Source organism: Lathyrus oleraceus, chromosome 5 (assembly GCF_024323335.1).
Source record: "Lathyrus oleraceus cultivar Zhongwan6 chromosome 5, CAAS_Psat_ZW6_1.0, whole genome shotgun sequence".
Classification (NCBI taxonomy): Eukaryota; Viridiplantae; Streptophyta; class Magnoliopsida; order Fabales; family Fabaceae; genus Lathyrus; species Lathyrus oleraceus.
Window position 1 is genome coordinate 2,251,664 of NC_066583.1, and position 13,591 is coordinate 2,265,254.

The 13,591-nt window shown below is 35.7% G+C and overlaps 1 protein-coding gene across 1 annotated transcript; it reads left to right on the forward strand.

Annotated features, from left to right (window-relative positions):
* The first annotated feature begins 10,570 nt into the window (after positions 1–10,570).
* On the forward strand, positions 10,571–12,073 carry LOC127087629 (uncharacterized). Its single transcript, XM_051028550.1, has one exon. It carries the CDS (start codon positions 10,571–10,573, stop codon positions 12,071–12,073), a length of 1,503 nt encoding a protein of 500 aa, XP_050884507.1.
* Positions 12,074–13,591: the final 1,518 nt, after the last annotated feature.

Sequence of the window (13,591 nt, forward strand, 5' to 3'; positions counted from 1 at the left end):
TCCCTAAAAGATATTAAAGTTCACATAAAGCATGGATAACTTGAGGAATATTCTTCATTTAAGAAATAAGCAGAATATGAATTAACTGAGGAAGAAGAAACTAAGATAGACAAGGTGCTGAAATTTTTTCAAACTCTAACTAAGGACATGAACAAATTCATGGAAAGGAATGTCGATACTTATGGCATAGAATAGTCTCACCTACGTGTGCGTAAACTTCTTGTTATTTCCTTATTTTTGTAATTTCAATTAAGCAACTTCAATTCTTGTACTTTGAATTCCACAAATTTCCCTTCTGTAATGTGAATTCTTAATAAAAATATGAGTGACATTTTCCATTCTCTATATATCTTAATTTCCCATGTTTGCATATTTATTTTTTGCAATGCACTTTTACTCGCTTTTTTTTTATTTTGACAAATGGGAAGAAGTATACTCTTAGGGGAGGAATATACTCTATATTTAACTCAAGGGGAGTTCAATTACACCAATTATATTTGTGTTGTTTTCTTTTGCCACCTCCCCTTGGAGATGTGTTCTCATCATAAAAAAAAGGGAGAATGTAGAACCTTATTTTGCAAGTGATATGCTTTTGACAAGGAAAAGTATTTTACTTTTGATGATGATAACTTTTGTAAAAAATGGTGACAACTAATAAGAACAAGTCAAACATAAGCGGTAAGCGGTTAAAGATGCAATTCTAAGTATTTGGGCTTGATGAACTTGACTATCTGAGGATGACAACTAAATGGAATATAAGCTTAATCCTTATCTTAATTGAACTCAAGAAAGTGTATAATAAAGAAAGCATCTGACAAAGCCTTGAAGTGCAAGAAATCTCTATCTTAGTTAATATGAGTGAATTCTTTGTAAGTCAAAAGGGTGTTGTCATGAAAGTACATGGCTAAAGTATACACACACTGAAAACATATTTTCAAACTGATTTTTTTTCTAGAAAATGCCCTAAAAAATATCTTTAGGTTGTGCTAGATGAATCGTGAACTGTTAGAATTGTTGTGGGCAAAGTTTTGCCTTTTCTAATCGATTGGTACATGTGTCTAATCAATTATATCAATTAAAAATTGAGTCCTAAACGATTAGGATAACATATTAATGATATGCAACAACTAGATATCCATTGTTTCCTATTTTGAACTTATAAACATTTATATTTTGAATATCTAATTGATTAGAATTAGGCACTAATCAATTAGATTGTCTTAAAAGGTATTAATTTCAATTTTCTTTTTGAGCCAACCTCTAGACCATAAATATAGGTCATTTCCCTCATTTTATTGCATCCAGAAACATGTTTTGACACTTCTCACACACTCTCTCTCTAAACATTTTGTTTATGTTTTGAAATTCTGTTCCTCGTGATACAGATGTCAAACACGATGTCTTAGACAACTTGTTCGACAACTTTAACCAAAATTACCATAAATAATACATATTAACTTTTGCAAGATGATGGATTAGAAAATCAATAAATAACACGACAATTGGTAACCCATTTTGATGCAAACAACACCTACTTCTAGATGGTTGACTTCCAACCGAAGAAAGGATATTCATTATTAGTAGCTTAGTACAATTAGTCTTACAAGTAACAATAAATCCTATGTTGTTCAATGTCTCTTCCTAACACCACCCTATGAATTTCTATTTAGGACTCCCCCTAAATATTAGAAACCATCTCGCTTTCCCTAAATCACTAACCCGTAGAGATTGGTGATTCACCCAATTATCAATGTCGAATATTACAACTCAACTAGACAAATATTCTATGCCAAGTTATTTAAATATAGATGTGTACATAGAGATTTTGAATATACAACTCAACTAAATAAAAATTATTATGTCAAGTTACTGAAACATAGATGTGTACATAAAGATGTTGAATATACAACTCAACTAGACAAACCTTTGATGTCAAGTTACTGAAACATAGAGGTGTACATAAAATAGAAAGGACTCTTGTAAATCCTAGTTGTCATACCCTAATTTTTAACCCTAAAATCCCATATCTCATTTGCATCTTTTGCATGCAAGCAAGGTCACATCTTGGCCCTTCCCCTATCCATATTTGGGTTTACTTCTTACAAGGATCACCAAGCCCCTCTTGATGTTTTAATTGAGTTTATTTATTATCTAACGACTAATCAAAATACCAAAAAATGTCTTGTTTTCCTTAAGTTTATTGTGCAAGGTAGCGCTTCCCAAATCAAGAGCATCTAAAAGTTTGGTGGCTTACTTCTCAAGAAAAGTCAAAGGTTCATGTGTTTATTTCCATGCCTTCTTCAACAAGTAACTTCAATATTTGAGAAATTTAATCAAGAGGCTATAAAGTACACCTTATCTTGAGTTCATATGATCATCCATGTGCTTTGAAGTGCAAGAAAAGTCCAAGTGCACAAGCTTGTTCCAAGTGGTTTGACCTAAAAGTCAACATTTTGAAGTCAAAGTTCCAAGAATCACAACTCCTTCATTTCTCAACATTTTTAATTCCCCCTTTTGCATATGACTTTTCTCAACATCCTCTACAACTTCTATTTACATGAAAAGAGCCAATTATGCTTTGAGGATCATCAAATGTTTGGAGACATTATAGGTCATTTGTGGACTTAGTGAAATTTGACATATTTTCAAGTGACTTTTTCCCAACTTTCAAAGATAATAACTTCTTAATTTTTCAACATATGAAGCTGATTCATTTTTCAAATTTTCATTTGTGGTGCCATCTACATTTTTTATTCAACGACCAAGGTCAAAATATGCTTGGAAGGCCATGGAATTCATTGAGACATTATAGGTCATTTTCAGCCATTAAACACTCAAATTTTTCTAAGGTATGTGATTAGTATTTTATGCCAACTTCAATAGACCATAACTTTGTGCTCAAACATCCAAATTCAACCTTTCTTGGCACATTGTAATCTTGTCCATGATGTTAACACATTGCAAAATGAATGGGATCAAAAAGCCTCTTGAGTAGGATGCCTCATTGAGTTGAACATGGTGACTTGAAACTGAAGAAATCATCATTGCCCGAAATTTGATCATGACTAAACTCAATTCCAAGCCAAATTAGCAAGTTCTTTAGACCTAAACATGTTTAATCAAACCTCTAGAAGTTAATTGGCACTTAAAAATCATCATTTGATTGAGTTTTGAGGAGTTTCAAGTCACGCCTTTCAAACACTTGGATCAAATTCGTTTTGCATGAATTCTGCATCATTCCACATGTATTTGGATCCAAACACATTCCCTATATATAGAGGAAGTTATTGCCTTCATTTGCAAGCTTTGGAGAGCTAAGAAACCCCTGCTGCAACTTGAAGTTTTTCCAAAAAATCCAACTATCATGTTTTGAGTTTCAGCCTGCTTCAATTCATTTTCTTGAGTCTATTAGCTCCATCGGATTCCTCTGAAACTTTTGCAATAATTCCCAAGCTCTGAGACCTTCTGAATTGGTCCAACCAAACCGAGCTTCATCAACTTCTGATCACCATCTGGACAAGGTAGTTTTGAGCATCATTTAAACTCAATCAAGTTACCACAATGTAGTCCTTCACTCTCTGATGTTTTCCCCTAACTTATATGGTTTTGATTGATCATGTTCATCATTTAGTTTTATTTTTTGTGGCTTGCTTGTTTCTGAAACTTCTTTGAAATTCCCTTTTGCTCAGTTCACATGAATGAATTTTAGGCATAAGGTTGAATTCATGATGAGAAGAGGATCACAATGGTGGTGGTCTCGTGTCTTAAAGTTACCAAACGATGAAACTCCGGTGGAAGCTCATCGAAGAAGATAACCAGAGTATTTCTCAGGTGGCCTAATTTTGGACCAGACATGTTGGCATTTTGAAATATTTTGATTGGTTAAATTCAAATTGGATCTTGTACTTTACTTGCAGCGTGTTCCATCGTGTTTCTCATCATTTGAAATGTTGGATCTACTACATTAATTAATGAGGCGTGATCCAACGCTCCTAGTTTTTTCTGATTTTAATTCTTTTTATTTTATTACTTTAAATTGCTTTTTCTTTAAAAATTCGTAGTAATTTCATTTTTTATCCAAAAAATCCTAAAATAATTTATAAAATTCTTTTTTATTTTTCTTCATCTGATTTTTATTTTTCCACATTTTATTTCATTGATTTTCTATTTTTCATGAACTTTTCTCTTTTCTCTTTTGTTTTAATTGGTTTAAAAATATTTTCCTGCATTTTAAAATTCTTAAAATTTTATTATATGTTTCTCATTTTATTTCCAACCTTCCATAATTTTCTTGGCCATTTATTTGGGGTTTTGAATGATTTTATGAATCTTCCATTTTATTTCCATTTTAAAAATCATTTAAAAATACCTTTAATTCATTTTTATTTCATTTAATTGCATTTTAATTTTGTTTGACCTTGTGGACATCTGTTGGCCTTGGATCATGATGATTTTGACTTCAAGTCTCATCAAACTCAATGGATCTTGGGTGTTGATGGGGTGAAAACCCTAATCCACCAAAATGGATGATTGATTTTGATGATGACTTGATCTAATTTATGATTCAATTTGGGTTTAACCACTCTTGTCCCCTTTCTTCTCCATCCCTTCTTTTCCCTTTGATCAATTGGATGGATTTGTGTTCATCTTGTTCATGATGTTGGATTGGTGTTTGATGATCTTTCATCATTTCCAATCTACCTTCTAAGTGATCATGAATCATTTAAGGTACTTTGAATTGATGCATAAGTTTGTCCCAAGTGTCATGAAATGTGTATTGAAGTAATCGACCATCCTCATAGCCTCTGTGCTTGATCATCCCCTTTCTTTTTCTTTTTCTTCTGTGGCACAGCTTTAGGAGAATGATTTACATATCATTTCTCTAGCATGTATTAATACAAATATTATTATTGACCGACCTCAGATAGTTGTGACTTCTATATAAGTCCAATTACAATTGCTTAACATAACACTAAATTTATCCCAAAGGCAATGACATTTTTATAAGTGAGATTGTAAGTCTCCTATTCCTCATGGTATTGTGTGAAAATATTGCTCCTTTTCCATTTGTGAGAGCTAGTGGAATACTTGTTGATTTTTATCCAGGTTGGAGCCTTTCTCACAAATGATGTATAAGCTCATATTTTCATGCTTGTGATTGGATAGTTGAGTGTTCTCCAAAAAATGACCAAAGACATCTTTTCATCTTTACTAACACCCCTTAATAACTTTTCACTTGTATTAACCTCTATTTTAATTCCATTTACTTTATGCTTTTAATTTATGTCAATTACTCTATACTTTATGTTTAGCATTTCATATCTTATTCTTTGTGTTTATGTCATTTTGTTCTTTGTCCATTTGGACCTTTCTTTATATCCTTGTAAAGAAAACACTAATAAAGAAAAAACCTAAAAAGATCTTGTTACTCCTAACTCATGGACTTGTGGTTACTATCATTGGCATCATTGTGAAGTTATGGACTTAGAATTAGGATCTTGACCTTTTCTTTGGTAATTGTGACTTGAGACCTTGGAATTCATCTGATAGCTTTGATTTGGGATCTCTTTTGAGGAATTAGATTGGTTACTTTGGTTTCATCTGACATCTGGATTACTATTTGCTTATTTTGCTTGCTTAAGGTTTAATCCAAAGGAGGGAAATTCTTGCTATCTCTTTGTTAGATCTTTCTTCTTTATGCTTTAGGATAGTCTCTCCTTCTTCTCCCCTTCTTTAATTTTCAAAATCTTCTCTCTTTTTCAAAACCTTCTTATTTTTTAACTTGAACTGCTTTCTCAAAAAACCTTGACTTTTGTAAAGTGATTTTAAAAACATTTTTACTAATAAATGTCAATCCATCTTAAGCATACTTAGACCAATTTTAAAAATACTAAAAACGCCTAACTCATTCAAACCATTTTGTGCCCTTTGTGCCCTTTTCTTTTTTTAAACTTTTTCTCAAGGCACTAGACATGAATCATTTCCATATTTAAGTTATAATTCCCCTATCTCCATAGTATTGATGATAATTCTTTTCCAGTTGTGGGAGCTAGTGACATACTTGTTGATCCTTATCCAAGTTGGAGTCATTCTCATGATGATGCAAAGTTCTCATACTTGTGGGTGACTAGCTAGGTATTCTTCTTAAAATGACAAAATGTCTTTTTCCATAAAAATAAATCAAAACAAACTCCTTTTGTTATTTTTCCATAAACTACGAGGTTTTGATCCTCCATTGCATTTTGTTGGTACGTAGGCATGAGACTTTAAAAGTCATGTCAAACACCAAATCATAATGAAAACGCTTCTTTTCCCATCCCTCAAATCTTTTAACAAACAACACCTTTTTCAAACCAAAATGTTCATATTTTCAAAGAGGTTCCCATGGAGTACCATGGATGTTTAGGGTGCTAATACCTTCCCTTTGCATAACTAACCCCCGAACCCTTATCTCTTTGTTTAGTTTTATTTTAAAACTTCTTTGGGTTTTGTTCGTATTTTTTCCCTTTTTCTTTTGGAAAAAATAAAAGCGTGGTGGCAAATCTTGCCTTGTGAGTTAAGTTAATCAATAGCCTAATCTCAAAAAATTTACCTCTACAGAAAAGTGGCGACTCTGCTGGGGAGTAGTCCCTAGTGGGTTAAGCCCACCTTTGTTTTTGTGTATATATTATATTTGTTGTTGTTTGCTATTGTTTTTTTCGTCTGGTGATTGGTGATCTTTGTGTGGTGAGATAAATCATATACCCGGACTTGAGAGCTCTTATGATAGGAGGGTGGTATAGTCATGTTTGGCTTATGTTGAGTTAATCCTTAATAAGTTGACTTGAGATCCCCCATTCAGTGGAGGCCCCTTTGGGATTACCGATGTCACACGAGTAGTCGTAGTTGACATTAATTTTTATGATCTGGGAGCCCGAGAACTTGAGGACCTTAGAACCCTTAACCCATCTTGGTCTTTTAGGACATAATGCGGTGGTTATTCAGGTGTACACTTGAATTAGTTATTACGTGATACTACATTCGGACGAGTTTCTCTTGAGAATATTATTAGTTGACGAGTAGTCGTATAAACCGATAATATTCAAAAGATGGAATTATGAATCTGGGAACTTTTTAGAACCTTGTTCTACAGGTGATTATACCCTTAGTACATACGTTATAGGTTGGTTCCTACCCTTGACTCCATGCTCATGACTCCGAACCTTTGGACCTTGTTTGTGTGGCCTTGTTTGTGATTGTTGCATCATGCACTCATGACATTCATAAGAATTTTACTCAATTTTTAAGGAACTTAGAGACTCTTGTTGCAAACATCGCATATATTTTGATCATGGATTTTGGAAGAAGGAATACTCTGAAATACAATTTCAAATGTCCCAATCTCATGGAATTAAGTAAGCTAGCATCTTTTGTGGATGATCCTAAGGGTTTCAGAGACCGTTTTGGAAGACATTTATATGTGATATCAGCTGATGTTGAGGATGGTCTTTTCTGCACTTTGGTCCAGTTCTATGATCCTGTCTACCTGTGTTTCACTTTTCCTGATTATCAGTTGTTGCCTACCATGGAGAAGTATGCTTATATTTTGGGTATACCAGTTTCTGATAGAGTTTCTTTTAGTGGGATGGAAGGAATTCTTGAATCTCGGGTTATTTCCAAAGCCATTCATCTGAGGAAGTCTGACATATATGCCAATCTCACTATCAAAGGAGGTATCAGAGTGTTGACTTTGAAGTTTCTATTGGAAAAGGCCTTTTCTTTTGCTAATGCTAATAGTATGGTGGCATTCAAGACCATTCTTGCCTTACTCGTCTATGGTTTGGTCTTGTTTCCTAACATTGAAAATTTTGTTGATGTTAATGTTATGAGGATTTTCTTGATTAGGAATCTGGTTTCAACTTTGCTCGACGATACTTATTTGTCCATTCATCATAGGACTTCTAAAGAAGGTGGAACTATAGTTTGTTGTATGCCTTTACTGTACAAGTGGTTTATTTTTCACTTGCCGCAATCTCCTATCTTCCAAGAAAACAAGGATTGTTTAAGGTGGTATCGAAGACTTATGTCTCTCATCAATGATGACATCACTTGGTATTCTTCTGTTTATGACAACTTCGATATTATTGATAGTTGTGGGGAGTTCTCTAATGTGCCTCTTCTTGGTACATAAGGAGGAAAAAACTACAATTCGGCTTTGGCAAGACGTCAACTTGGGTTCGCTATGAAAGACAAACCTAACAACACTTTGTTAGAAGGTTTATTTTTCCAAGAAGGGAAATACACTCAAGTGTTGAAAGCTAAGATAGTGCATGCTAGACCTATGTAGCTTTGGAGCCTTACACTAGTTGGGTGAAGAAGAGAGCAAAAGAGTTCAAGATGTCATACGCTTATGAAAGACCTATGTCTTTAGTAATGGTCAAATCTCCCAATATTAAAGGTATAGAGGAGTTGCAAGACTCTCTGGATAGGATGAATCAAGAGAGGGATGCTTGGGAAAGCAAATTTCACACCTCACACCTTAAGAAAGGACGACTTGATAGAATTGCTCGAGCAATGTGATATGAAGAGATCTAGAGGCCAAAAGGATTTATTTTACTTTAATAGTTCATCATCTACTCATCTCCGTACTTCCGGCGTTTGGAATGGCATTATAGACCAGCTCGTGATAGAGAAAGATGCTATGAAAAATAGCCACGAAAGAGAGATTAACAGGCTTCACAAGAAGTGTCATCTTGGAGTCGGGTCGTTATTGGACATGATTCCATAGATCTAGTTTCTTTCCGCTTATGATCATTGAAATTATATTTCCAAATGTAATCCTTTTTATTATTAATAAAATGAGATTTTTTACATTGAAATGTGTTATTCTTATGTTTGTAACTTATGTCTTAAAGTTCCTTGGAAAATAACAATAATAACATACACATTTACATTTGCATATTATGCATTATGTTGCATCTTGGTCTTACTTTGAGCAAGTTCTCCAGGTGTTTTATTTCTTTCTTGGTCTCCATTCAGACAAGTTGTCTCACCGGTACAATACTCGAGCTAATAAGTTGAAAAAGATGGACCGCCTAGGGCAAGAGAATCGTGAGCTCTGTGAAGATGTGATAACTTTGAGGGACGGTTACGAAAGGCTTACTGCTATGATGGAAGATTTGACGGCTGCTCAGAATCAGCCTCTACCTCTTCCTCCGACTCCGCTTTAGAGGACCGTGATTTTCGAGATTGTCTTTATGCCCGTCTCAGTGGCTCCCATCAGTGCTTCGCAGCACCACATGCCTTCTGGTTTCCCTTGGGGTATGCCTCCCAACTTTGTGTATGAGGGGTACCAACCCGAAGTTCCAGTGGCTCAACCTGTGATGTCAGTACCACCTCCCGTGGTTCATGATGTTCCTTATATCGAAGAACCTGTTTTTCACGCTGACCAAAGCGATACTGTTGATGTTTATGAGAGAATGAACGAGTTCCAAGATTAATTTCAGGCTATGCAGAAAGAGATTCAAGCTTTGGTGGGGAAAGATCTGTTTGGGAAGAATGCTCATGATTTGTGTTTGGTTCATAATGTGAAGATTCTACATAAGTTCAAGGTTCTGGATTTTGAAAAGTACAAAGGCAACTCCTGTCCTCTGAGTCATCTGGTGATGTACTTTCGTAAGATGTCGACTCAGACCGACAATCATCAATTGCTAATCCACTACTTTCAAGGCAATTTGACTGGGTTCGCTCTGAAATGGTATATGGGGCTCGACGGTACTCAGATCCAAATGTTCAATGACCTAGGTGAAGCTTTTGTTCGCCTGTACAAATATAATATTGACATGGCACCAAACAGATATCAACTTCGTGCTATGTTCCGCAAAGAAAAAGAAACCTTTAAGGAATACGTGCAAAGGAGGAGAAAGAAATGACAAAGTTGTTCTTGAAAACATTGAGTATCGGATGGTCGCAAGTGCGCCTAGTGACTTTACTGAAATTGTGAATATGGGTTTGAGGTTAGAAAAAGGTGTCTATGAAGGACGGTTGAAAGAAGGTAGTTCGTCCGATGGTTCCAGAAAGTATGGGAGTGGGTTACCCAAGAAGAAGGAATGCGATGCTAACGCTATCTCGTAAAAGAGACATAAAAGGATTTCGAGAAACAATCAACATCACCAGCACGTGGCGTCTGTAACTCCAGTGATTAATTATGCTTCAGTTGCTCAAGCAGCATCGAGTTATCAACCGTGTTTCCAACAACGCGTGAATCAACCAAACAGCAAAATTGTACCCAAAGACATGTATAGTTTGACCCCATTCGGATGACTTATACAAAGTTGTTTTCGACTTTAATTCAGAAGAATTTGGTGCAAACAAGGACTCCACTGGCTGTTCCAAAAGAGCTTTTGTGGTGCTATAAACCTGACCAACACCGTGCATTCCACCAAGGAGCACCTGGCATGATATTGAAAATTGTTTCACCTTGAAGGCTGAGGTAAGAAGGCTAATGCAAAGTGGTATCTTATCATTTGAATATTCTAATCCCAATGTACTAGCTAATTCGCTGCCCAAACATGGCAATACAACCGTGAATATGGTTGAGGGATGTTTTGGGAAGTACCGAGTTTTTAACGTCAATTTAATAAGAAGATCCTTGGTTGAAATCCATGCAATTTTTTGTGAATTGAGCTATTATAAGCATGACTATGCTTCTTGCCAAGTTTGTTCCAGAGATCCTCGAGGATGTGCTATTGTGAAAAGAGACTTCAAAGAGATGTTAGATCAAAATCTTATTCAAGTTACGAGGGATAAAAATGAAGATGAGCATGAGGTGAATGTCATAGTTCCCTGTTTTAATATCCCAAAACTGGTTGTGATTGCATATGATGGTCAGAAGACTACTGTTTCTCCGTTGATTATCCATTTGGCGGGCCTTACATCTTACGAGTCTGATAAAGTTGTGCCTTACAAGTATAATGCTACTATGGTGGAAGACGACAAGGAAATACCTATTCCCGCTCTTCTGTCTATTGTGAACATCACCGATGTAAGTGGTGTGACCCGAAGTGGTCAGACATTTGCTGTCGTAGCTCCTAAGAGGACTGAAGATGTGGTGATAGAGAAATCAAATTTAGAGAAAACTCATATTGTACAAGTCGGCCAACCCAATATTATGAATCAGAATGCTAATCAATATGAAGTGTTGAAATTGATCAAGAAGAGTGATTTCAATGTGGTGGACCAGTTGTTGCATACTCCGTCCAAGATATCCGTGTTATCCCTACTGATGAGTTCGGAAGCACACCGAGAAGCTTTGCAGAAGGTCCTAGAGCAGGCCTATATGGACCATGACGTGACAATTGATCAATTCGATGGCATTATGGCCAATATTACCGCGTGTAACAATTTGAGCTTCAGTGATGAAGAACTTCTCGAGCAGAGGAGAAATCACAATTTGGCCCTGCATATCTCTATGAACTGTCAAGAAGATACTTTGTCCAATATGCTAGTGAATACTGAATCCTCTTTGAATGTTTTGCCCAAGTCTACACTGTCCAAACTTTCTTACCAAGGTGCTCCAATGAGATTCAGTGGAGTTGTTGTGAAGGCCTTCGATGGCTCGAAGAAGACTGTAATTGTAGCGGTTGATCTCCCGATAAAGATAGGTTCGTGCCTATTTCAGATCACTTTTCAAGTAATGGATATTCATCCCACCTACATTTGTCTCTTAGGAGGTCCGTGGATTCATGAGGATGAGGCAGTTACATCAACTCTGCACCAGAAGCTGAAGTTTGTGAAGAATGGGAAGTTAGTGATCGTAGGTGGCGAGCAGGCCTTGTCAGTGAGTCATCTCTCCTCGTTTTCCTACATTGATGCTGACGAAGCTGAAGGAATGTTATTTCAAGCCCTTTCTATTGATAATGTTGTTATTAAGAAGAGAGGTGAATCCATGTCATCTTTGAAAGATGCCCAATTTGTGATAGAAAATGGTCAATCTGCTAAGTGGGGACAAATTGTTGAGCTTGTTGAAAACAAGAATAGAGTTGGTATGGGTTTCTCTCCTGGTGCAACCCAAAGAGATCTAAAGAGAATTTAGGAAGTGTTTCATAGTGATGGCTTCATTCATTCCAAAGATCAGTCTACTGTCGCCATCTTAGAAGACAATGAAGAGCAACAAGTGTCAGACTTTGTGACACCTGGATCGATGTATCAGAACTGCATTGCTGTTGATCTTCCTTCTTTTATTCACTCATCGAAGTAATATGTTTATTTTTTTATTTTCAAAATCCTTTCACTATGCCCAAGGTGAAAGTGAATCTATGTGGGTTTTTTTTTTCAAATTTCATTATCATTAATAAAATGTTATTTCGTTTATCCATATTGTGTTTTTCCTTTTTGCTTATTCTGGAAAATGGTAACATAAAAAACAAAATAATAATTATTTTTATATCTGCATCACAATGTATGTTTATTTGTTCATATTCTAAAATCACGCATAAAATCATTGTGCAAATTAATTGTTAAACCCATTAAAAATAATGACCTTATGCCCTCTCCCAACTTTGAATTTCCTATGTTCGAAATGGAAGAAAAGGATGACGAAGAGATTCCTGATGAGATTTCTCGGTTGCTTGAGCACGAAGAGAAGACCATTCAGCCTCATAAAGAGTCGTTGGAAGTGATTGATTTGGGTTCCAAAGATGTCAAGAAAGAATTCAAGATTGGGGCACTATTTTGTCCAAATGTTAATAAGAGGATGGTAGAGCTACTTAGAGATTACATGGATGTGTTCACTGGTCTTATCAAGATATTCTAGGTCTTGATACCGATATTGTGGAGCATCGATTACTATTAAAGCCAAAGTGTCCTCTAGTTAAGCAGAAGTTGAGAAGAACTCACCCTAATATAGCTGTCAAGATTAAAGAAGAAGTTCAAAAGCAGATTGATATTGGGTTTCTTGTTACTGCTGAGTATCCTATGTGGGTGGCCAACATTGTGCATGTTCTAAAGAAAGATGGTAAAGTTCACATGTGTGTTGATTATAGAGACTTAAATAAATCCAGTTTAAAAGATGACTTTCCTCTGCCACACATTGACATGTTGGTAGATAATACAGATAAATTCAATGTCTTCTCCTTTATGGATGGATTCTTCAGTTATAATCAGATCAAGATGGCACCTGAGGACATGGAAAAAACAACATTTATTAGACCTTGGGGAACATTCCGTTATAGAGTGATGCCTTTCTGTTTAAAGAATGTTGGTGCAACGTACCAAAGAGCCATGACTACTCTTGTCCATGACATGATGCACAAAGAGATAGAAGCCTATGTCGATAATATGATGGCTAAGTCGAAGACTGAAGAAGATCATGTGGAGTATTTGTTGAAGCTATTTCAACAGTTGAGAAAGTTTAAACTCCGGTTGAATCCTTGTAAATGTACTTTCGGTGTCCGTTCAGGAAAGATGTTAGGTTTCATTGTCAGCCAAAAAGGTATTGAAGTAGATCTTGATAAAGTCATATCTATTCAAAAAATTCCAGCACCGAAGATAGAAAAGCAAGTCAGAGGGTTCCTTGGGCGTCTGAATTATATATCCAGATTCATATCTCACA